This window comes from Toxotes jaculatrix, chromosome 10 (assembly GCF_017976425.1).
Source record: "Toxotes jaculatrix isolate fToxJac2 chromosome 10, fToxJac2.pri, whole genome shotgun sequence".
Lineage (NCBI taxonomy): Eukaryota > Metazoa > Chordata > Actinopteri > Toxotidae > Toxotes > Toxotes jaculatrix.
In genome coordinates, this window is record NC_054403.1 from 16,023,560 (window position 1) to 16,049,071 (window position 25,512).

At 41.2% G+C, this 25,512-nt stretch overlaps 1 protein-coding gene and 1 pseudogene across 1 annotated transcript; both read left to right on the forward strand.

The window, feature by feature from the left end:
* The first annotated feature begins 275 nt into the window (after positions 1-275).
* LOC121188464 lies at positions 276-6,859 on the forward strand (annotated as a pseudogene).
* Positions 6,860-7,354: 495 nt separating this feature from the next.
* On the forward strand, positions 7,355-21,281 carry LOC121188776 (E3 ubiquitin-protein ligase RNF38-like). The gene is made up of 13 exons (XM_041048665.1): positions 7,355-7,421; positions 8,294-8,748; positions 12,970-13,022; positions 13,198-13,379; positions 14,403-14,838; positions 16,039-16,179; positions 16,346-16,534; positions 17,607-17,768; positions 17,887-17,990; positions 18,604-18,685; positions 18,782-18,903; positions 19,310-19,409; positions 20,146-21,281. Exons 2-13 carry the CDS (start codon positions 8,463-8,465, stop codon positions 20,206-20,208), a joined length of 1,920 nt encoding a protein of 639 aa, XP_040904599.1. The 5' UTR covers positions 7,355-7,421; positions 8,294-8,462; the 3' UTR covers positions 20,209-21,281.
* The last annotated feature ends 4,231 nt before the right edge of the window (positions 21,282-25,512 follow it).

A 25,512-nucleotide genomic window follows, 5' to 3' on the forward strand; every position in this document is an offset into this window, starting at 1 on the left:
ATGGATTTTACAATGCTTAATACATTGTTTACTAAAGTTTTAATAGATCTTTTATAACCAATTAACAAGGAAGAACTTTCCTGGAGACAATCTGTGGAAAATCTTCCTGCAACACTAGTCTTTTAACATTACTTCATGACTACTAAATATCAAATGATGATAGAAATGAGCTGTTTCCACTCCGGGAACAACACTAGCAGCCAAACTCTGTGTTTATTTTACTCCCCCTTTTTTAACGCTGGGTTTAGTTTTGGTTGTCCAACGTTTTCCGGAAACGCCGGGTGAAGTACTTCGAATGTAAACAAGCATGGTAGCAACAACCCCTTCAGTTCTATGGAGGCAAAATAAGTATTGAGATTTTACGTGAAGTCGCAACCGAGACATAGTGAACTAAAAACGGTACGCGTCCGAAAAATGTCATTATAGGCTTTGTTTGACATGGCTGTGTTTGCTAATGTAGCTAAATGAATAACCCTCGGCGACCACGGAGCTAATTAATGTTAGCATAGAGCCGGTTAGCCTAACTTGATCTTTCCCTTGAGGATATGTTGCATGTTTACATCCATAATGAAGAATTAAAAAAAAAAACAGGCTTTAGTTCTTTTATTTCTTTTTTTATTTGTAGTAACTGATCCGACAGCCACCGCTGTTTGATAGCAACGCATCGAGTCGTCGTTGTGTGGCGCTGTTCAGCCGCAGTTTGTCATATTGTACTATGGACTACACCAAGGAAAACGTACAGGACGGCAATAGTGAGGAGGCTGCCTTTATTGAGGACTGTTGTAGTTCAGATGGTGAAAGTGTGATCGTGTTAAGTGACCAGAAACAGAGCAGCTGTAAACAAGCTGCACGGCTCAGCAGGGAAAGCTCTCCTCCACTTGTCTTGGCCTTTTCCATCAGCTCTGGACGAGCCCTGGAGGACAGGAGCCCCAGTTCGGCTTCCAGTACTGCCTTACAGGAGGAGCAGGAGGAGGAGGAGGACAGTGAACAGCCCATCGAGGAGTGGATGATCCTGGGAGGAGAGGAGCAAGCTGGAGACTCAAGCATCCAGCTCAACCTGGAGTACTGTGGCAGCTCTGAGGATGACTCTGGAGATGAAGGTTAACACTGTTTTGCTGTCTCTCTATCATCATGTCTGAATGCTCCCACTGTTCAAAAAATTGTTTTTATAGTGATTAAATTTGCATTGTGTTTTTCTGAAACGTTTACCTGAGGGAAAAACAGGCTAAACTGAGTGAAATCCAAGGAGATATATCCAAGGGTATCCAGCTATATTAGCTGAAGGATCATCTTTTGCCATGTAATGATAAGAAAAATAACTATACAAGAATTAGACATGACAACCTCTCTGTAATCTGTATTCAGTCTCAGGCAGTGTAAATTAGAGTTACAGTCTATAGCCTACAACTGTGTGGCTTAACTTCTTAAGCCACTTCTTAATTTGACTGGGGTGAATATGTGTGTTGTATGTCACTGCTGACCCATGAGTATAGGTTCATTTTACATTCAAATGTGATTAAACAAGTCATGGCCACCACTGTGAAAACTATTTTGCTTGTCAGCATGTGATTGGACAAGCACAAGACATATTTTGCCCTCAAGTAAGTGTAAGTTCATGAATAACCAAAACTATTGATAGCCCATGGCAAGGTTCAGTACAGAAATCAACAAAACAGGGCCAAGAAATTCAAGGTATATCACCACTTACTTTTATTTAACAATATGGAAGTGGTTGTGGATGAATCTTTTCGTTAGTTAAAATCAGTTGGTTTTAATTAGAGGAAGGATTTTAATATTTGTGATTTAATTGTGGAGAAATAAAGGTTTGAATTGCACCCTTGTTCTCTGAAATTATGTTATTGCTGCAGTAAAGCTAAGAACACATTATTACCTCTTAGCAGTGATACAAGGTGATGCTGAATATCCTCTTAAACAAAACAGGCCATGCTACAGTTGCTATTTAAGAACTTTCAGATGAAGTAAAGTTTTTAAATTCTCTGGACAACTATTAGAATGATCTGTTTCTCTGCTGAAAAAAACTCCTTTCAGGCATAATGGATAACTCCATGAGCAATAATATTTCATAGGTAATGCAGCAGAGTTATCAGCTTAGACAGTTACTCTGTGTGTTGAATTACGGAGATTTATGAAAATCTGTGGGAGTGCAATTTATTTTTAAACTTGTACAGAGAGAGTACAGCACAGCATGCACTCAGTGTTTCAGAAATGCTCTGCTTCACATTAATGAAGATACTCATATTCACACCAGGGAGCTGCCCTGCAAAGCTACTTCATCTTGTCTTGCCAGCCAGCAGCTCTGCTGGAGCAGAGAGGTTTTAGGGTTTTTCTCACATGTAAGTGATTGGTTATTTTAGGAAGGTCAAGTGTTTTTCATCCTGTTTCTGAGTCCTGAGAGTTATAGCTTTTACAAGACAGAATACCTGGGAAAAACTACATTTATCATTTATATGATTTGTATTTTTTTTTGTAAGGGATGTTTTTGGAAATGTGTGTTGCAGGTCAAGAAGTATGCTGCATGAGAGCTGCTCAGTTATGGCTTTCATTGTTGAATACATTTATGTTTGAATAACTTAATTTTCTATATCTTCTTCACAGATCCAAATGTGAAACCAGTTAAAGATACTTGGGCTGTATCAGAAAAAGACAAGGTAACATTTGGTGTCTGCCCATTCTGAGGAATACAACAGGAGCAGTCAGTATTTTTTAATTTGTATTATCACATTTCAAAAGCAAATATTGTACATATACAAAACATACATTTAGAAAAATACATTCAAATGGCTTATAGTACAATATTGGAACAAAAACAACTATTTACAGTTACAGGACATTTATTGACTTTTTAAACCGTATACTTCAGCAATGAGTTATAAAATTCTCAATATGGATTTAGAAAACTGACAAAAGATGGAAATAATCTAGTTTTCAAATTTTAGAGTTAACATAATTAGATTTTTTAATATTTACTGTCATCTCTTTGTCTTCTCATATTATTTAGTGTGGTGCTGATCAGTTTGGGCCCAGCCGCTATTTTGTTCCTGGTCATTCTCTGATCTGTCACATCTGCAACAGGATGGGACACCTTGCCAAAAGCTGCTACTACCATAAGGTGAAGGAACACACAACCTTCCTTTCTTGCACACACAAAATATACACTGTAAATTTATACTGTCAGTTAGCATGTATTATGTTTTTGTTGCATATAACAGCCATTACAGGAATTTTGGTGTGCTCTGGTGATTCTGTTATTATTTTCAGAATCTAAATCTGCACAGTAATCTGTAAGATTTCAATCAATGGCTCATTTAGCTTAAGCTTAATTTTAAATAAGTCTTTATAAGTTCAATAATTATTTTTATTTACGTTTGAGGCATTATTTCCCCGTCAGTGACCTTTTGATTTTATCCCCACCTGTGAAGTAGGCTTCTTTGTAAAGTCTGTTTTTATATAAGAGCTGTGTGTAATGGTTGTGTGCAGTGTTGTGCAGCTGTTCAGAGCTGGTGAAACAGTAAAACTGCTCTTTGTTTTTTGCTGTTGATGTATCAATATGCAAACAGATGTGTAAGGGCATTTGTGCATCCATTTGTGCTGAACTGTGGTAGTGGAAACGAGGCTTGTACATGTGGGTCCACCTCCACAATGACTGAGATTTATAAAACAGAACCACGTGTACACACAGCTTTATAAATCTGACAAAAAGAGTGTGCTGGCATATTTCTGCCTTAATGTATACACATTCAGTTTTAGTTGTGAATCTAGAGTTTATACATCTGGCTCATGGTGTCCCATTGGTCTAAAAAAACACATTTACAGCATCATTTGAGCTGTTTAATTTCACATCTATATTTCTGTGCTGCTGTGAGAAGTTATGCAGCCAACTTGAAAAATAGATAATTAAAAAAATTAACATTTTATTTTGTGATATGTGATACCTTTTCACCGTGCTTCTGCTGTAATTTACTACCTCACTCAGTCTTTCTTGACAGGCTGCCATAAGATGTGTAGAGACATCAGCGTTGTTGTAATCCCACCCTCACCTGTTGAGAAGAATTGATGATTGAAGATCATAATTTTTCAAACCCCTGTGAGAAAAAAAATTTTTCTCTCTTCAGAAATGTCCCACCTGCGTCCTTTGTGGGATTCAGGGCCACATCCAGAAGGACTGTCCAAGCCGCTCTTGCCCCAGCTGTGGGCTGCCTTCACATGGCCTGAGGCCTTGTGAAAGGCCCCCAATATGGAACCAACACTGCCAGCGCTGTGGGATGACAGGACATCTCTGTGATGTGAGTTTGTCCATTAGCCCCTAGGTCTGGCCCCTGTGTTGCCGTGTTGAAGGAAACTTGGAAAGCATTTGTTAGTTGCGTGACACATTTTTTTTTGTCTCAGGAGTGTTTGGGGCCCCATTTATGAAGTATTGTTTGATCTCTGCGAACAGTTCCTCCTCCTAAGTGCTGTTACACGCTGCTTTTTTCTATTCTTCCAAAAGAGTAATTTTCTCCTCTTTCTCCTGGGTTTTCCTCAGGCCTGCCCTGATACATGGAGACAATTCCACTTGACGGTGAGTTGGAGTTTTGGCTTTGCTGTACTTTCTCATTTCACCCTCTTTAATAAGGAAGCAGTAAAGGGTCTTTCTGACTCACTTCTAATTTGGGTTTTTAGTGTTTGTGCTCAAAATTGGAAAAAATTAAATCTGTAAGCCAAACAGGCTGGCAGAAGATGACTGAAGTCCTTTTTCTATGTTTAAAAGTGTCCTTTTGTTTGACCTTTTTTCCCAGATCCGGTTAGAGGTTCCACTCAGGCCACAAACAGTCCACACCCTCAAACACAAGAGACACCACGCTCATTGTTACAATTGCTCTAAGAGGGGACATTATGGCCATGTAAGTGGTGAATGAAAGGAATCCTTCCCTTATTTTTACTGTCTCTCCTCTCCTTTGTGGCTTCTGTTATCCCTCTCTTTTCTGTCTTTTTCCATAAAATGTCTCATTCTCTGTCTGCCTTTCTCTACCCCTCTTTATACCTCTGTCCAACATACTCTCCCTTCCTCTCTCTCTCTCTCTCTCTCTCTCTCTGTTTTGGATCAGACTTCATTGTATCTGGTTTTCTTTGATCCTATCACTTCCTCACTTATAATTACATTTATTCTCTTCTTTCTTCCTCAATCACCTTCCTGCATCCATCTTTCACCTTTTTTCTTATTCTCTACCACTGTGTCTCTGTGTCTCTGTCTATATCAGGAGTGCACTAAAAGGAGGATGGTCAGTGGGACTTTTCCCTCACTGCCTTATGTTTGCCATTACGACACCATGGACGACATCCTCCAACGTTGTACTAGGATGCAGAACAAAGCCAAAGGTGACAGAACATATTGTATATACAACTGTGTAAACGTTTGCATGAAATAGTGCATTTTATCTGTGATCTTTATTTATGTTTTTGAACAGGTGAAATAATGTGTCTAAATAATGAAAAACTAGTAAGGCATTACCACATAAAATTGTCTAGATAGAGCTTTGCAACATCTTTCAGCTTCCACACTTTTAGCATTTTATGTGGGTTGGGTTGGGTTGGTCCAATATTCAGTCTCTTTTTAGCTCTATTTTGGTCTCCAACAGTTCTTGAGGTAAATGTCTGGCTCTGTAGTTGCCTTGTTCATCATCTGGTTGCTGACTTTGTCTCCTGTTTGATGCCGAGCAGGTGGTAAACACTCTGTAGAGCAGAGGGCAGTTGCAGATCTTGTTGATTATTCACTGTGAAAATTTCTCAGTGACCGGCCCTTTTCACATTACATTTGACCCATTGTTCTAATCTAAAAATATTAATTAGTGCAGTTGAAAACTGCAGTCTGTATACAGGCTCACACTGATTATCAAGGAGATCTTCTTTTATTATTGTTGTCTGTGTTTTGCTGGATCCATGTGTTCTTCAGACCAGCAGCAGAGTGGAGAGGAGAATCAACCAGTCCAGGGGAGGAACAGGACAAAGCAGGAGACTTGTAGCCGAGCTGGCAGGAGGAAGACGTGGCCAGAGAGGCGTAGAGAAAGACAGGAGGTGAAGAGACTTAGGAGAGAGGCTCAAGCCAGAAGAGAGGGAGGACTGCTGGGGATGCCCCGTGGTAACTCTGATGACGAAGCATGCCATGCAGACCCCTTCAAGTTTCCCCTCCACAGTCACCGGCAGTCCACACTGCCTCCACAGAAGAAGAGGAGGGTTGAGGCAGACAGCAGACAGCAGAAAGAGCAGGAAGAGCAGGGAGGCAGAGAGGTGGAAGAAGAGAGGAGGGGTAAAACGTGGGGATTTATATCCTCATGCTGACATAGAGATTGGAAGTGAAAACTTTCTTTCCCCAAAGCAAAGAGTATGCCACAGAAGAAGATAAAATGTGATTGTTGTTTTTCTCTGTATTCTTAAATAGTGAGAGGTCTAACTGGATAACAAAAGAAGAGATTTTGTATCTCATGTTCTTTTTACTGATTTATTTATTTGTAGAATAGCATACACAGTTGAACTATTGTCATATTCAGTGTAACTCACATGTAATTTTGTACTTTACCCTTGTCCTGTAAGTACATCTACTACTATTATACTGGGTGGGCCAAATTTTGTAACTTCACAACATATACAGTATTTTGGAACATGTTATTTACACACCGTGGCAGCCTTTTTGGCTCATTTATATCGTGTTTTGAGTGGTTTGTTATCGCCCTAAACACAGTGCTAGTTTTACAATAACACATAATTTTCTGTCGGTAAAATACTTGAAGTCAGGTTAAAAGCACAGACCTTTGATTGGCCTTTGTACAGCATTATATTTATATTGTAAAGACAACGACAATAAACTTGCATTTCTACATAACATCGTGTATAATTTCTTTTCTAAGACGGGATTATTGTGAGGCGTTTGCTACGTTAAAACACACTAGAAAGGGGCGTTTGGTCTATGTAGTATATCGGAGAAGGCTTCAAACGCGAGTGTATGTATGAAGTCAGTGTTTTTCAAAGCGCTGTCTTATAGTATCGCTGCTATGAAGCTGCTGAATTATTAATGAGCTGAGAAGCTGCCCGGGGTTTGCCAGACCAAAGCAGTCAACACCGATAACAAGCGGCTACTCAAAATCGACCTCGACTGCTACTAATTAAACAAATGTCGCTTTGGCAGGTGTTACAGGAGCTTAAACGTGTCGTCGGTTTTTGGGTTTGTGTGATTTACTTCACCGTATGAGGCGGGTTTGCCCATTGCCGAGCGACATGTTTCTCTACGATCGATTGGTGGCGACTCGGTAGAGATGTGAAACTCCCATTGATTGATCTCCACTACACTCCCCGCTGACCAGAGAAAACAGCGAATGCGAAGGGGATTTAAATTGGACAAATATTGTCCACCTTACTTGACGGATAAGGTAGCTATCTGCCTTCTCATGCGGTCTTAGGTTATTCGCGTGTAGCACCGTTTAAGCCTAACATTGATATAGTGCGGCGTTAGCTAGCTTGTAATGTCGGCACTGTTGGACTTGTTTTCCCCTCTAGACCCCGCTTCCTTTTAGCCTCGGGCTAGCTGGAAAATCGAAATTATGCTAATGAACGAGCAGGTATAGTTTGGCAATGCAAAGGGGTGTAACTTTACTACTTACAGAGGGCTACCCGTTGCAGTTTAGTTGTAATTTATTCACGAACCTATGCTAATAACTTTGTTTCACAGCCAGTTATCAGGGCGGCTGGTTTCCTTTAGTTTGCTAACGCTCGACAGCTAGCCATCTTGCTTGTGTTGAGGGACTTAAGAATTAAACTTGGCTAGCTTTTGGTTTCAGAGATATTAACTTCAGTTTCAATTGCTTGTTAATGTATTCGTCGGCAATGGACTCACTCGTTTAGGATCCAACTGCTTGCGACCAGTGCCTATAAAATACTTTATTTTACTGTGGGAAAGCCTGACAGTGGTCCTCTGTGAAAAGACAATAGAGAACCTGAGACTTGCTCAGCTGTTGTTTTGGCAGCGGCTAAAACCACTGACAACTAAACTGTATTTTGATAATTGTTGTGTTCTACCGCATGCTGATTTAACGACAATATTTTTTAGTACTGGTGTACGCTCAAAAGTCGTAAAATAATTAAGGTGTTTCCGTTAAGTTGACCCACACAGATAGCAAGGGGAGAGTGGATAGAGTCGATGCAGATGCTGCTTGTGCGACATATGAGGACCGTGCTTCCCTGAGCCCGCTGCTTCCAGGTATCTCACCTAATTATATTCAAACCACAGCTTTAAATGTGTCAGAAAGCACAGGCAGTAACCGGTCGTCATCAGAGGTAACTAGGTGGATAGAGAGACGCGGAGAAGCGGTCTGAAGAGGAAGGTTCCTGGCCGTTTCTGGACGTCCATCTCTCCAGCCTACCTTCATCACGTCCATCCACCACCGCCCTCTTCCTCCTCCTCCTCCTCAGCCATGGACCCCCCGAGGACTCGGTCGCGGTCTCGGTCTGGCTTCTATCATTTCGGCATGAACGGCAGCGTTGGAAGCAACGGCAGTGGCAACGCGGTCGGTAACGGGAGCTTGATGAACGCCAGCGGAGTAGGGGTGAGCTACCCGCAGCAGAGCAACCCTGGCTGGGCGCCGCACCATGGTGGTCGAAGCTACCCGGAGAGCCAGCAGCAGCACACCCAGGGGAGCTACCTGTCAGCAGGGGCACAGCGCCACTCTTCGCACGGAGCTCACAGACACCCCGGGGCCGGTAAGCAGGCTTCAGTGAACAGGGCCTGCAGCCCGGCTAGATGCATCATTACACACACTCACACAGGATACACCCCCTGAGGGATGCAGGCGGACCACTAGCAGCTTAACTGGCTTTGAGGCATTTAACTAAAAGGCTTGGTGCTTTCACTGCCAGCTGTTGCTTGAAAGGCCAGCTATATGTCATGTCAGGTGGTGTAGTAGAGGCTCTGCTTTAGAGGTTCCAGTAGCCTTTACTTAGGTAAATAGGACACACCAGGTTCCCGAACTTCTTGTCCTGTCTTGTATGTCACTGCCTGGCTTTATACTTGCAGTGAGAATTATCCTGGCCCTCGGCTGGAATTTAGCACTGCAGAATTTTCCTTTGGATAGTCCAGGGATGGTGGTGTTGAAGGCCTGCAGGTCATATTATGTTACTCTTGTGGAGATCAGGGACAGATGCATTTGTTTAGTGTTCCAGACATGCTACATACTCTTTTTCAGTCTTTACAAGATCTATGCATGAGAGAAATGTGATTAAAAGAGCAGTTTGGAGCCTTGACATAAGCCTTGAAATTGTTTGAAATAAAAGCTCTTTCTAGATAGCGATTTTATCTTTTTGTTTCAAATTGCTCACTGCTGTTGTACAGGCTGGCATAGTACAGTCTTCCTTGTAATTCACCGTAAACCTTAATGCTATTCAACTTAAATTTTAGCCTGTGCAAAGCTCTACATTGTCCCAGACTAGTCAAACAGGTCTCTCATCAGTGGTTCAGGGCAGAGTAAAGATTGATATTGCACTTTTAAAGCACTGTCTAAACACAAAGAAACCCAGGAACAAACAGCAGAGTTGATGGTTTCTTAACTCTGTGAAGTCAGGTTTGTTTGTTTTGCCCAGTATTATTCAAACAGTATTTCAACTGGATTTTCATGCCCACAACATCAAGGGTTCCTTAGTCAACCCAATTTGACTAAGAAGACTATGAAAACTCCCTGAAACCTTAAAGGAATAAGAGGAAGAAACACTCAAAGTGAGACTGCACCCCAGTCTCTTTTCAGTGTTTTCAACATTGACACCAGTCTGGTTAGTCTTCAGCAGGTTTGTGTTGCTGACAATTAGAAAGTGACAGGAGAAGCCTTCTGTAATACCAGATTGGATTCCCTCAAAGGCAAAAAAAAGTGCAGTGAATGAATGAAAGCAGACTTTTAATGGGCCTCTGTCGCAATAGCAGTGCAGTTGCCAAACACCCAAAATAACCCACAGTGAGGGAACGCACACAGAAACACATGCTTCATAAATTACACAAACTACAGAGGGGTTTGTGTGAATTACTTAAAGGGGCAATATGTAAGCATTTTTGTTTAAAACTCTAAAAAGTGAACTGAAATTATCACCAGAATGTGAAGACACTGCAGTTTTCATGAGATATCTACTGACTGCTAACCAGCTAGCCCAGGTCTGTCTTGCAATGTCACTTTGTACCTCAAGAGGCGATAGTGAGCCACTGTAGCATCCAGTCTACCCTCAGTCCAACATGGGTGGATGGGCCGAGGGTTAAAACTTAGTTGTGAACGGACAATAAGCCCAGTCCCAGCACACTCTCGTTTGCACTCCAAATGACAGGTACACAGAGGGGGCTGGTAAAAAACTTTATAGATTTTTTTTGACGGTCCACCTGTCCACTGGGATTTGTCCTGATTTGCACCATGGCGAAAGAGGAGGACAAAAAGAGGGCATGTCTTTGTTTTTTACGATAAGGGTGAATAACTTTGTGTAAATATGCTGGGAGTATGAATTTGACAGTTGGCCAAATCTCCCTTCTCTGTGAGCTGTCTTCTTCCACTTAGCTGTTGCACATGCCTCTTTTTTTATGGCTGGGGTATCTGTGTGTGTGTGTTTGTGTGTATAAATTGTGTTCTGCCTGTGCATTACAGAGTTCATGTTTTTCTGTGCTTGTTTGTTTTTGTACATGTCACAGTATAACGCCCCTTGGTATCACTTTATGCAGAAAGTGTCAGGGTTGGATTTGGGGGTGTTAAAAATGTGTGTCTGTGTCTTACCTCTGTTTTTCTTTCTCCTCCTCTTTTATTCCCCCAGTTTCAAGCTTTGAGTGTTGCATCCCACAACCTGCCAGCATTGTAGCTCTATAACAACCATTTTTATAGATCTTAATTAATACTGACATGAGATCGCTACAGATTATGTGGGTAAAATAGGTTGTTTCTTTATTTTTTTTTCTCTAAATAATGGTTCAAGTCTCTGTATCTCACTTAAAGAACAGGAGAAAATTGCTACTTGGTAACAGCTGATGCTCAGAGTTTTCTACCCTGCCTGGCTGGATTGTCAGTCCTGAAAGAAATGGTGTCACTCTTCCCCAGCAGCCATGCTCGGAGGAAACAAGGTCGTGCGTGTTCGCCAGCAGAACCCGTCCGGTCTGGCTCACCATTCCCTCTCCTATGGCCCCCGGGGTGAATCAGCATTAAGACCTAGTTCTGCACAAAACACATGGGCGGCTGAGTCCCAGGACCCTATGAGGCCTAAAGAAAAAGGGATGGTAGGGTAGATGAATAAAGATGTAAGGCAGTGTGTTGGCCCTCCTGTCGGCTAGTCAGTCAACCAACCATTGCTCTGTTCTCCGCAGCCACTAGCAGGGCGTCTTTGAGCTGTCACTATCGGCAGACTTCACATGGCTCTGGAGTGGTGTCGCAAAGACAAGAAAGGGGTGGGGGGGTGCTTTCAGATCAGTTTTTTCTGAGGAGGCTGAAGGGGCTGTTTGGATGAGGGAGGCATGGAGAGAGAAACAGAAAGATGAGGGGAGGAGAGTTTTTTTCCTCCTCTTTTTGGTGATTAAAGGTTTTTGGGGGACTGCTTAGAGGAAACTCTTGTCAGCTGAGTTCAAGGACATCCTTCTTAAGCTGCTGAAATGTCTGTGTGTGCATGCTGCATCCAGATTGCACATGTGGACTGTCAGATAAACAGCTGGGAGAGCATTGTGTTTTTCTGAGATTATGTTCATGGCATTAGCGCTTTATTCAATAATGTGATATTTTTCCCTCTTTTTTTTTAGCGTTTAATTTTTTGGACATACTAATCTCAGCCATACCATTAAGGAGTCTTTTTTTGTCATGGTTTATGGATCTTTGGAGTGAGATTTTTATTGCTTGTTACCTCACCACAAGTAAAAAAAAAAAAAAATGGACAAGAAACATGTTACTGAGCTAATAATGGTTCACTGCCTTGCTCATGGACACTTCAGCATAGCTGATTCTTGCCAACACAGAGGCTTGAACCCAGACTTTCTTGTAATAGTTTCCATAGGGAGAACTCCATACAGCTCCGCTTCAGTTCTACGGCTCCAACTAATAGTTATTTTCCTTGATTAGTCTGTCAATAATTTTTTTTTTTTATAAATCAAGTTTATAAAATGTCAGAAAATAGTGCTTTAAAGTTTCTTTTTTTGTAAGACTAACTGTCCAAAACTAAAAACATTTAATGGTAAAGGACTTAGCTGGTAAAGGACTTAAACAAACTCCAATGATTACCAACATTGTTGTCAGTTAACTTGCTTTCAGTGGACTAATCAAGCAATCAATTGTTTCACCTCTAGATAGTGCACGACAGTAAATTGGAGAAAAGTAATGGTGGCAATAGAGCTGATGTCTAGAGACGAAAGTTATTATCTGGATTCAGACAATGTGACGTTTGCTTTAGCTTGCAAAACCAACGATCCTCCAAAGTGTTGTACATGTTTGATTGTTGATGTCTGTGTGTCTGTTTGTGTGAGTTTGCATGGCAGGCTTAGATCAGAGGGAGTGATTTGTCTGTGAAAGCCAGAGAGGATGAGTGCAGTGTGACATCTTCCAGAGATAGTTTCCTCTCTTGTCTGCCCGTTTGAACCAGGACATTTAAAGGCCTGTTTGGAAGTCAGACCCTCAGTTACGACAGGGGACCGTAACAGTTTGTGTACCATTTTTTGTTGTCACAGTGGGATATTGCGTTGTTAAGTCTGTATAACTCTTCAAGCAAATCAGCCTGGCTGCATCAATACAACAACTTTTTGGGATCCTGTGTGGTCTAAGAATGGCGGGGTGGTTGGGGGGGAGGGGGGGATCAAAGGCAACCGGCTGCATGTGTGTTGTATTTCTGTTGGCTTAGCAAGCGTATGTCCATGTGTCTTGTGATGTTGATGTTTTTCTCAGCCTTCTTATCTGATTGTGTTTTTATTTCCGCTGTGGCCTGCAGGAGGAGTGCTACATTTTCATCCAGATAATGTGTGCAGCGAGGATCGGGACAAAGTGAGTATGAAACATGACCACTGCCTGTTGCCTCTGCTTTGCTCCTGGTTTGAATAGGATTTGTATGTCATTGTTTTCGCTTTCTTATTCATTCTTCCCTTTTTGTTTGTCTTCTTTCTTTATTCCCAACCAACCGTTCCCCTGGATCTCCCTCCTCCTTCACCTCTGTGTGCAGATGGAGGACAGCCCAAGCCCCAAAAGGCAACGTCTTTCCCAGCAGTCCATGTTGGATCTTAGCTCGGCCCCCCCTTCTACTCCTTCCTCACCCATTCGCCCCTGGGAGCTGCCTCCAAGTCGCAGACCGCACCCCCATTACATGCCAGAGAGATGCCACACACCTGTTCGCAACCGTCGCAGGTGAGTGTGTGTACACACAACCATTGTCATCATTACTAATCTGGTAAATGTTATGCCTTTAAAATGTCAAAAATAATGACAAATTTCATCACGTTACAAGATCCCAGATTTATACCTTGGAATGGCTTTTTATGTCTGAGTGAAAATGTATACGTGTTCAAATAGAAATGAAACAAACTTTTTTGAGAAACTGTTACCGAAAATGATTATACTCTGATGTCTTTTCACAATAAAATTCTTATGGTAATTTATGTTAGAATATCAAACACTCTTTGGTTTCAGGCTCTCAAATATGAAGATTTGCTTCATTTCTCTTGTTTTAATTCATTGTAAATCATTGCAATTATCTTTGGGTTTAGACTATAGGTTGGACAGTTGCCTTGGGTTTTTTGGTATTTTGCCATTTTCTATCATTTCATAGTACAAATGATTAATTGAGAAAAGAATTGTCAGATTAATTGATATTGAATATATCTGTTATGTGCAGCCATGCACTGAATACATTTTAATTTAAAGCATTGAACCAGGTGAGCCATATTAAAAAAACAAAAAAAAAAAAAAATGCTTGAATATATCAAAATTTACATGAACATACACTGCAGTAGTCGCATTCAGGCAGCAATTATGTTTAACTCAGTCTGCAAAGATTTGGGAATTTCACTGGTTAAGGTGTATGTTTAGGTTGTCTTTACTGAATTTATTTTAATGTCAGAAATCTCAATAACATCAGTCCTTAACTGTTTGTCAGATGTTTTTAAACGTGTTTACAGTGAAAGCATCCATGTCACTACATACTTTGACATTGCAGAATCTTCTCTTTATTGAGCACACAGAAAATATACCGAAGACACAGAGTTTGTGATTAAAATGCAGTCTTCTTCTTCTGTCCTGCTTTTTGTCAGTAATTCATATTCAGACTGAACATTTTGCACTCGGTGGCAGCTCTAATATTTAAGCTGATGCAAATGACAACAAGGCTTCTTCTGCCTCTTCTTTAGTTTTCCCCTCTTTCTTCCACCTCAGCCCTCCAATGAGACGCCAGCGTGGCCGGAGAGACCGTCTGACCCGCCACCACCACCACGCCCACAACAACCACCACCACTACAACGGCAACAACAACAACAACCATCACCATCACCACCCCAATGCCCACCACCATCACCACCACCACCTGCACTCCCACCACGGCCCATCATCAGGCCACCAGGATGAAAACTATCGTCACCCTGCTCCCCCTCAGGGCTACCCACCCTACAGCCAGCAACCGCCCAGAGGACCTGGGCCAGGGCCCGGGCCTGAAGAGCGCCAAGGTTACCATCCCCCAAACCCTTCCCCGAGGCCCCTCCACCAGTCACCTAACCTGTCTCCCAGGCTGCTGCATCCTGCTGCCCACCCACAGCACCCACACCCTCACCCATCCCAGCAACAGAGCAGTGTGGTGCTTGACCTCCATGACCAGGTTAGTGTGGTGTACTGGGCAAAAAACCCCCCCAAAAAGCCGTACATAGTTGGGTAAGGACTGAATTTGTTCCAGTAAGGCCTCTGAAATGAGAAAACATGACTTGCAGTTTATGACTGATAATGTGATTCTCAAAGGTCGTCACCTTCTTGTGCGTCCTTGTCTCTTTATCGTGCTGCACAACAACGAGACACACTCTCAAAAAACAACACGTAAGACACTTGCGCAATGTGAAAATTAAACCCACTCATGGGTATATTAACCTATTTGCAGATAAAGATGCTGACTGCTGTAGTTTATCAAAGCAAGTTCATCATCACTGTGTAGGTGAAAGATTCCGTTGGTTCATCTGTGTCTGTTTATTGACACGTCTGGTTTGTGTACTTGTGTTTTTTTTTCCAGTGGGGGATGATTCAGTGAAATAAGTTTATAAATTGGCTGGGCTAGAGGAAAGTTTATCTGCACACGGGAAACTATACTGTTGAGAAATTGTGGTGTAGATCATTGATCGGAAAGCCAAACATAACCAAGAATTATGTTTTTAGTTTGAAGCATCATATCCAGTGTTTAACAAATATTTTTTTCTATATTACAGCATGTGCTTTCGTTTGCACATTTGTAGAAATAGAATGAAACACATTACACAACTAATTGGATTTTAAGGGAGCAATTTACACTGGTAGGTAAACTCTAACATCTGTGACAGGACTAATTTTTATCTGCAGGTTGTTGGGGTGTTTGACCTCAGTTAAAAAAAAAAACCTCATTTATATTATAATTCAAAGTACATATCAGAATTCCTATATGCAAAATACTACTGCAACTTCAAAACTTCCACATCTCATTATTCAGCTTTATAATCAAACTGAATTTGTCATTTCTTTTTGTTAATTGAGTCTTTCAGAAAAATGAAATAATGTGGGCAGGCATCTGGAACCAGGCTAAATCCTTTATGAGCATCATTAAATCACAAATCCAAAGCGAAATGTTTGTTATCAAGTTTGAATCTTGTTGGAAAAGTCTTGTATTTGTACTTGTACTTTGTGTTAAGCACGATTGGTGCTTAACACAAAGACACGTCTGTGGTTGATGCATGAGGTAATGATATGGTTTATTCGGTACATAGAGGATGTGTTCTGATTACATCATAGTCTGCGTGTGCAGGGTTGAGGACTGTCTCCCTTTGATCTCCATATTTAGGGTTCAGCTCCAGTATCGTATCCCGTGTCTCCCCCCGGAGCGCCGCCGGGCCTGCCGCCTCGTTCTGCCCCTCAGCAGATCCCAGCATGCTCGGTGGTTTTCAGTGGACAGCACTATCCCGTCTGCAGTGTCCCTCCTCCTGTGAGTGTTTGTGTCTCTGTAAGAGATTCATTCCAGCTGTTTCCATGTAGTATCGTTACACATTTTATCTGAGTTTTCTGTATTTGATGTTTTCAAAACACTGTTTGTGACGTGTCTTACTTCCTAAATGAAATCTAGCTTTTTCTTTTCTTCCGTGCTCTGTCAGGTCCTGCAGACCTGTTCTGTGCAGCACTTACCGATGCCCTATCCCTTCCCATCACTGCTATCCAGTGACCCAGCCTTCCTACTTCCGCCTCCTCACCTCCCCCATCCCCCAGCACACCTTTCCCATCACCCACCTCACCTGCCCCAGCCTGGACAGTTTGGACCTTATCCGACACAGCAGGCACGTTCGGTGAGTAGGAGTGTTTCGGTGACTTTGTTTTCACTGTTATCAAATTTAGTATCAGATGCATCCTTAGTGAACACTGGGCGTTTATATTTAAAGTCTGAATTCACAAGACTTTCTATGCATGTCTTCAAAAACTTTTCCTTCCCTTTTTTGGTATTATGAAAAACTTGTTTTCACCTGAGGGTCTAGTGTGACACTCTTGGCATCTTTCAGGGAAACTTTAAATGTTCCGCCTGCTGTATAAAAAGGCAGCAGCAAAGGTGTTTTACTATGTCAAAGCAAAGTAGGTGATGCATATTTTATACATTGAAGTTGAAGCAATTGTCTCTCATCTCCTGTAGTGGTTGTAGACACTTGGGAATACTGTACTGTCTTGAAATACACATAGACTTGCAGTAAAATAGGCCATATACCTGTGCATGAAGCATCACTTACAATAAAGTGGGTAAAATCCACATATGAAAACTAGACGCATGTTGGTAATGCAGTTAAAGAAGAAATAGCTTGGTGGCTATTAGCTGAAAGGGCTATGGAAATTATTGGTCATCTGCTGATAACTCAATATTATGCATCCCTAATGTTCAGATAATGTGTGCCAAATTCTGTAACAGATCCTGATTAAATACCAGCATGCTCTCTGAAGTTCAGGGCTATTTTTGTTGAACCGTGGTGCAACAACATCCCGCTAAAGGCCTCGAACTCAAACATACTGTAGTTTTAAAAAAAAATGTGGTGGCTTTGATATTGACTGATATTGACTGCTAATTGAAGCAGCTGCAAAAGAATGACAAAGAATACAAAGCAGAACCAGGAAGAATAACATTATTTTGTTTATTTTAATCTTAATGACATGTTCATATTTTTTTTTAAATAATGAAATATAAATATAAAAAATACAAAAGTCTGATTGATCCTTGCTGTTAAATATATAGAGTGTAATATTTATTGTTACTGTTGTTATTGTTGCTAAATCAATGTAATCTACACCTAAAGTGTTGTTGTCTTGTGGTTGGATTGCTTCTGTTGCTGTGGTTGCGTGAAACAACCTTAGCATATTTCTCCTTTGCTTTCCCAGCCGTTGCAGAGGATAGACAATGATGTGGAGCTGCTTGGAGAGCACCTGTCTTTGGGGGCTGGACTCCACTATCCCCCCGCCACCCACCCAGCCCTCACCCCACACTCCACACAACTTCACTTCCTCTCCCATGACCCCCTGCCACAGGAGTTCTTTGGAGTTGTGAGCAATAAGAATTTGTTAACAAAATAAATAAATAAATAAATAAATAAATAAATATTTTTTTCAACCTAAAAATGGGAACGTGTGAATAATCTGACATGTATGTGTTGTCACTTAGTCCTATCCAAACTTCATTCCTCGGCGTCTCCCGGGGCGACGGTACCGCTCGCAACAGCCACTGCCACCTTCGCCTTACCACCCCAGCCTCCTGCCTTACTTCCTGTAAGTACATCAGTACATTAACTAAGACAAGACAGTTAAGAACAAAAGATTGAATTTATATTAGCTAAATATACAGTACATGACCTGAGTCAGTTGCAGGGTGTTGGGTGAATCACCCAACCACATCCACAAGATGATGATTTTTACCAGGAGAATACAAAGGAAGGACATGAGGACAGATATATATTTTTTTTTAATCCTTTAAAGTATGGTCAAATCATTTTATTTTGTTGGACTTGGGGACACTGAAAGACTTTTCCCAGAAAAGTAATTTCTGAGAGGCCTTTAGACATTACTTGATTCATTGATTCGTGAAAATGAATAAAATTGAGTGATTTAATAAAGGACTTGCATAAAAAGGGAAAAGGTCCTGAGCCTTCAACAAAGAAATCATTCAAAAAAAATTAGTTGTCATGCAGTTCCAGATCACGGTGAAATGCCAACAACACAGACAAATATAAGGCAAGATTAAGTATTTTTAAATATGGTTTAAAAAAAAAGACATTTCTTCAGGCCATTAACTGTCCAACTGCTGCTACATGAGTTAGCTATTCAGCTGCATAATTTACTTCTTTCATAAATCAAAAAATTCTCTGTTAACTCTCCTCTGTAGTTCAATGCTGCCAGTCCAGCCCACAGGTCCAGCGATCAGCCTAGAGCTGGATGTAGACGATGGAGAGGTGGAAAACTATGAGGTTTGTCTTCAGATGTTTTATTCTTTTGTCTGCTGGATGCACTCTGGGACTCTTGGAGTCTTATTCCTCTGTTGATCCTGATGTTTTCTCCCGCAGGCCCTCCTGAACCTCGCTGAGCGCCTGGGAGAGGCCAAACTCCGAGGACTAACCAAGGGAGACATTGAACAGCTTCCCTCCTATCGGTTCAATCCAAATAACCATCAGTCTGAGCAAACACTGTGAGTGCCTTTTACAGCCACCAGGTCATCACCCGCTGAGAGGGTGAATTATTGTTAATGAAATTTTCTGTTAGCTCCTCAGATCACAGTGAAAGGATTTAGGTGGATTTACTGACAGAAGCTAATGTGTATTAAGTACAGAATTTGTGCAGTTAAATGACAGAGCTGGATATAATGAGCAAAATGTACACATTTCTCATAATATACATCAACAAAACAAAACACAGATGGTGCAGGAATACTAGTAAGAAGAATCTGGTTTTTTTTAATCATATAAATAACTTTCAGTGTTCAACAGACATTTTTACCAGATGCTGTCTTCTAGTAACTGACGAGCCCAAATCTTTTCTTCTTCTTATGTTCTTGTGTTGCCGCACTTTGCGTGATCTTACCTGTTGTGTTGCAGGTGTGTGGTGTGTATGAGTGATTTTGAGTCCCGCCAACTGCTGCGAGTCCTGCCCTGCAGCCACGAGTTCCACGGGAAGTGTGTCGACAAGTGGCTGAGGGTTAGTATCTGCCCTGTGGATCCAGCTGACTCACACTGTGTATACACAAATATGCAAGCTTTGAGTTCGTCTAGGGCTGATCACATATTGTTTGGCAGGGTGTTCAAGTAAAAGTCTGTTTTTTTTATTTTTTTTTATAAGTAACCAGGCAGTGCTGCATATAGGGTTTTAATCAGTAACTTACATAGAGAAAACCTTATTTTTAATACTCTCTCAGTCCAAGTACACATTAACGAAGTGACACAGGCACTTATTTATAGAAGTGTGGTGACAGTCTCCCTTTTTCAGGAGATCTGTTTGCTAGAAACAGAAACAGACATCAGGCTTGGGTCTAAATGAATCAGAAGAGTCAGTGAGGTCTGAAAACCACACAAACAAACCCAGGATGAGAACTTCAGAGGAAGATGCATACCTCCACACGTGATTTCCCACTGAAAATGCTAAAAGAAGTGCTTGATCTCCAAGTTCTTGTGTTAATCATAACATAGTCTTATGATTCAGAGGGATGAGACATTGCCCAAAGCCTCTGTGTGAATTGGGTTATAAGGATTACAACTCAATACAAAACAAATAAAAAATGTAATAATCTGAAATCCACTGCAGAAGTCCCTTTAATGGGGGGGTGTGCAGCAGTTACCGTCCAAATGTACAGTTTTAGGACGGGGCATTTTGTATGTTTTTAATATCATAACCTGCCTCTGAAACCTAACTTGCTGTGTCCTCTCTCTGTCCTCAGGCCAACAGGACATGTCCCATTTGTCGGGCCGACGCCTCAGAGGTCCAAAGAGACTCAGAGTGACCACATGAGGGAGCCAGACACTCCTCATTGTCTGTCCGACACGTTCAGTACTGCCTGCTCCTGATATAATGATACATGTGCGTGCTTGCACACACACACACACACACACACACACACCATTTCCTTACCTTTTTGTGCAGCACCATCTCCTACATCTTTGTTGTTGTTTTTTTCTGTTTGAGTTACATGTATCACCCTCCCTGAGAAATTCTCTCTCGTCCAGTTCTTTTTCCTGCCTGTCATTTTTCCTCTTATTAGCCTTTCCTGTACACGTACATGCACGTGAATGACCCACCATCCTGCAGTGGTGTGTGTGTGTGTGTGTGCGCGCGCGTGCGTGTGTTAGTGTGAACGTGCATGCACCACAACTGTGCAAGCGTTCTTTGGTCAGCCCTGTAATGTAGGGCTGTGGTATGTGACTGTGTGTTTTCAGTGTGTGTGTGTGTGTGTGTGTGTGTGTGTGTGTGTGTGAGAGAGAGAGAGAGAGGGTGTGTGTCTGAGGGAGATTTTTTTTTTTTTAGATATCCTGGAGCATGCCTGAGTTTCTGTTGTGTATCAGACAAGCGTAACATCTGAGACATCTGAGAGTTTTTTTATTGCTCTCATGAGTGACTGACTTTAGTTCCTGTTTGTACGTTTATGCACTGTCTGTCTGTATGCATACTCTGTGTGTATGTATGTTATAGACTTTAATCCTTTTCTCTAGTTTGACACTAAGGGTCCATACTGCCACTATACTTCTCAGTTGCCTATTTGATCAGTTTGTTTCAGTAGACTTATTATTATTATTGTTATTATTATGATTATTGTTATTATTATTCGACCATTATAGGTGATTGTTTTCCTGCCTGGCAGTTACCTCATCATTCCAGTTTTGGTCATCTTTCATTACAAGCGCTTCACGGCACTACTTTTGAAATTAAGCACATTATATATTTTTCTTTTCCTTTGTTTTCTTAGCAAAAATAAGTTTGTCTGTGACTTTGCAGTGGCACATGTGTTACATATATACATATATCTATATATATACTGTATAAATCTATGAATATCTGTATACCAAATAAAAGGCTTGATACGAACTTTTTAAACTTAGCATTTTGTATTTAATTTTTCTTTCTTTTCTTTTTTTTTTAAACAGAATTACGAGCTAGTGAAATAAGTCAGGTTTGGTTGTGCTGGATTTCTCCTTGTCAGGTATGAGGTGGTGGTGGGATCAGCATCGACAGGGACTTGCAGCTTCAGGTGGCTCAGGAGGTGTAACAGCTTCAAGCTGCCACTAGGTGGTGTCACTGCTCTTTTAGTCTACCATCACTCCACATCTGCCCAAGTTGTGGTCTTTGGGTTATGTTCTGTCACCCCTAATACATGCACTTGGTTTACACACAGACACTATGTAATTAACACTTTCACTGCTTTGATGATAATACAGGTTGTGTGCTGATTTGAGTGACACAGCTGCTTAACAGTAACCATGTGTTGTGTAATCTTAAATTCATCATGTGTACTGTTCTTCAGTCACTCTGGGCTGTGTGTAATAAGTAGGCTACGTTTTTTTCCTTTGTATCCGTGTCAACATGGCAAAACAGTAAACACACCCAACATCTCTTGTTGTTCTGTTGCACCTGTTAAGAGGAACTAAAATGATTCTGAAACAATGGGTTGAGTTACATTTTGCAACCAGATAGTTATAAATAATCACTCATAAATAGTCATAATAATAAGCCTTAATTCAGAACAGACTTTAACAAGGTACTGGAGCCAAGCATCTTATCAACTAAAAACCATAGTGGACAACTTAACAAATGAGTGTTTCACAGTGAATTGTTCCTAAAACTTTAAATCTATGAATCAACTGAAACAAATGTCTGCATACAGTTGGTATATAGACAGGCAATCAGGTCGTCCACCTCCCCTCGCAGCTCTGTTGTCTTGTGCCTTCTGTTGATTAACAGAACAGAAAGTGTGTCACTGTACATACGGATACAGTATCTACTGTTGAATCCCAAAAGGCAAAAGTCACCTCTAGGCTTTACAGCACCAGTGGCTACGGTTTTACAAGCAATTTTAATGGAGCTGCTTGAGGCATGAAGAAAGCAAATGCCATCGTTTTTCAGTGGAGGAAATTTACAAAGCATGTTTATGAGGAATGTGACAGAGGGCCCAGGCACCAAGGGACATTCTCTATCTTCTCTGTAAATCACCATTCTTATATAGACTGATGCAAGTGCGTCCTTTTATTTTTGTTGCCATGTCTGTATGGTCAGTTTTGACCATTTTCTGTTTGACCTTGTGTCAAATCTGGATTCCCTCCGGGCATAGGCAGGAGCCTGTTCAGCAAAACAACCACAGAGAGACTCAAAATGAACAAAAAGACAACTCTCTGAGTTTTTTTGAGTGGGGGTGTCTTTTATACAGGGGCCTGATGTCTCATAATCTGTCCATGGCTTAGCGTGTTTGTAAGACATCACATGCAGGAAAAACATGGCTCATTCATGTCTAAGCACAAGTTTTGTGTGTGCTTTTTTTTCAAGCTCTGATTACAACATACATTTTGCATTTAGCTTGTAAGCTGCAAAAAAAGTAGTCAAAACACAAGGGTGATGCAGGTTTATGCCATATGAAACTTAGAAAGACAGAGACAGAGATGATGCATGTATGTTTTGAGTTCATGTTTAATTAAATGAGAAGCCTCTTGGCCTAGGCCTGATGACTCACTGTCCTCCTGTCCATGGCTTTCACTCTGTCCAACTGTTTGCTTCCACTTTCCTTTTTTCATTTTTCATCTTTCATCTCTTTCTCATTCCTTCTACTAATTCTCTGTCTCCGTCCTCTTTTCTATTGTACTTCTCTTTCTCCTCTCTATCACCCCTTGTTTCTGCTGTTCTTTCCATTTCCTCCACTTCTCACATACTTTCCTTCACTAACTTTGCTCCTCTTCTTCCTCTGGTCCTCCTCATGCACTGTCCTGTTTTTTTTAAAATTTCTTCTCCTTTTCAGTTCTCCACTGTCTTAGCACTGTTCTTCGTCTCCTCCTGTCTTTTTAGACATCTTCTCTTCCACCATCCTCTTCTCCCTCTTTGCCTCTGCTGTGAACACCACCCACTCCTTTAACCCGCTTCTGCTGCGGAGCGGTGAAGTGAAAATGATGGGGGTTTTCTGCCTAAAACTGTCTTCCCAGTTACTCAACTCAAGGAACAAACAATATTTGTCTTGTCTTGCCTTCTCCCATGTCCTAAACAGGGTTGTACGAGGCCAGAAGTTGCTCAATTTGGGATGGCAGGTGAGCCCATCTTGAAGTTGTAAAATTATTTTTGTTCCAGTGTTCAAAACACTCACAGTGAGATGAATAACTTTGAGTGACAACTTTTTTTAAAAATACCATTTAATTTGAACATTTTTAATATGAACTATTACCACATATTATTGCAGTTAAATGCGGTTACACAGTGTGATAAGGAATCTTACAAAATACACACTAGAACACCATGTTCTCATTTACATCAAGACTTATTTTTTTTTTCACAAACCCAAATAACTTTTTTTTTTTCTTACAGTGACACTGCAGCTGCCCAAGAGGGGTTCCACTGGTAAAAAAAATTCTGGTTTGAACATCCTCTTCTTTGGTTGGTTAGTTGTGCTTCGTTCACTCATGCACAACAGGCTGTCCTGTCCTCAGGCTGCGCTGGGACTGGTGACATGTTCAGGGCAGCTTGTCCTACAGTGGCTGTGAAGAGGAGGAACTTTATTCAAGTCTGTCAGTTGTCAGCAGAAATGCTGCTTTCAATAATAATTTGAGTCTGCTATGGTTTTTCCACAAAAAAACTTAATTTACATTGTTTAAAATTCTTGAAATTAAATTTACTTCTTCTCCCTCACCGAACAGAACCGATACAGAAGAATTGATAAATGAGGGCACTTCACTTATTTGGGTGTGCAGTCAAAGAACTTCAAAAAACATAAGAGGAATCTTTTTCTTCCTTTATTTTCATTCTGTCCTCCTTCTGATGCCTGAACAAAGAGAGGAGAGGCTTTTACACCTCTGCCATCTCTGCTCCTCTCCTCACGGCAGCCTACACTTTTAATGTGAAAATGCAAGAGTGTATGTATGTGTGTGCACGTGTTGTGCAGATTGACCCAAGCTGACAGGGTACATGGATTCTCCATCTTGCTTGTATATAAAAAGAAAATGTGGGCACTGAGCTCTGCCTGCTTCACTTATAGTCACACACATACTCACACACGCATGCACACACATGCACTCTCTGTATCTTCCTTTCTCACTTTTTCTTCTTTGTTACATCTTTCACTCTCGGCGCTCAGCAGCATGAGGGTTAAATCAGAACGTGTCAGCCGCTTCCCGAGTGAAGTGTGTGTGTAGAATATTTATTTCGTAGGGATTTCCCCTTCCGCGTGTTGGGTAGCTGCCGGCCATGTCATCATGTTCTGAGCTGTCAAAGGCCATCACTGTTACTCGTGGGACATGAGGTGTGTGTGTTTGAGAGAGACATAATGAGGAAGGGAGAAGGGACAAGACAGAAACACAGAGACAGACAGAACTAGGATGTGTGTTTGTGTGTGGGTTGGTGGAGTGGATATGGTGGCATACTGGGGGCTCAGTGGGAACAGTAACGTCAGGTGAGAGGTTTCCATTTAGTTGGTGAGGGGAGGCGAGCTTTAAGTCAGAGTGCATCACATGTGTTTGTGATCCACATATACACAGTATGTGATACACTGTACACCCTGTAAACACACACACACACACACAGTGAACATGGACAGCAAGACCCTCTGGTCGTCTTCCCAGTCTGCTGGATAATTCCCTCTCCAGGGAGCTGGTGTGAGCATGTACAGAGGAGCAAAGTTTGTCAAAGTGATCACTGTCTTTTTAGTTTGTAAAATATATGTTAATGTAAGACAATCCACACACACACACACACACACACACACAAAATCATGTCACTTACATAGAAATAGAATCAAATCGGTTACATAACATTAATTTAAAATTAAAGTCAAACTCCCTGTACACTTACAGTATAGACTATCTAAAGGCTTTAATTAAGGAATTTGCGATAGATTTGTTCTGAAAACGGGTTTTGAAAGCCAACAGTTCTCAAGTTGCCATTTGGTCATACATATCTTTCAAATTATTACATAATAATGTAAAACCTATGATGATGTAATATTCTGTTGTTTAAAATTTTGTCTAAAAAGCCTGACAAATAAGGCAAGACCAACTATTTAGAATCTATTTCTCCAGCAATGTATGGTAAATGTTTTCTCAATGAAATATGAATTTTGTTA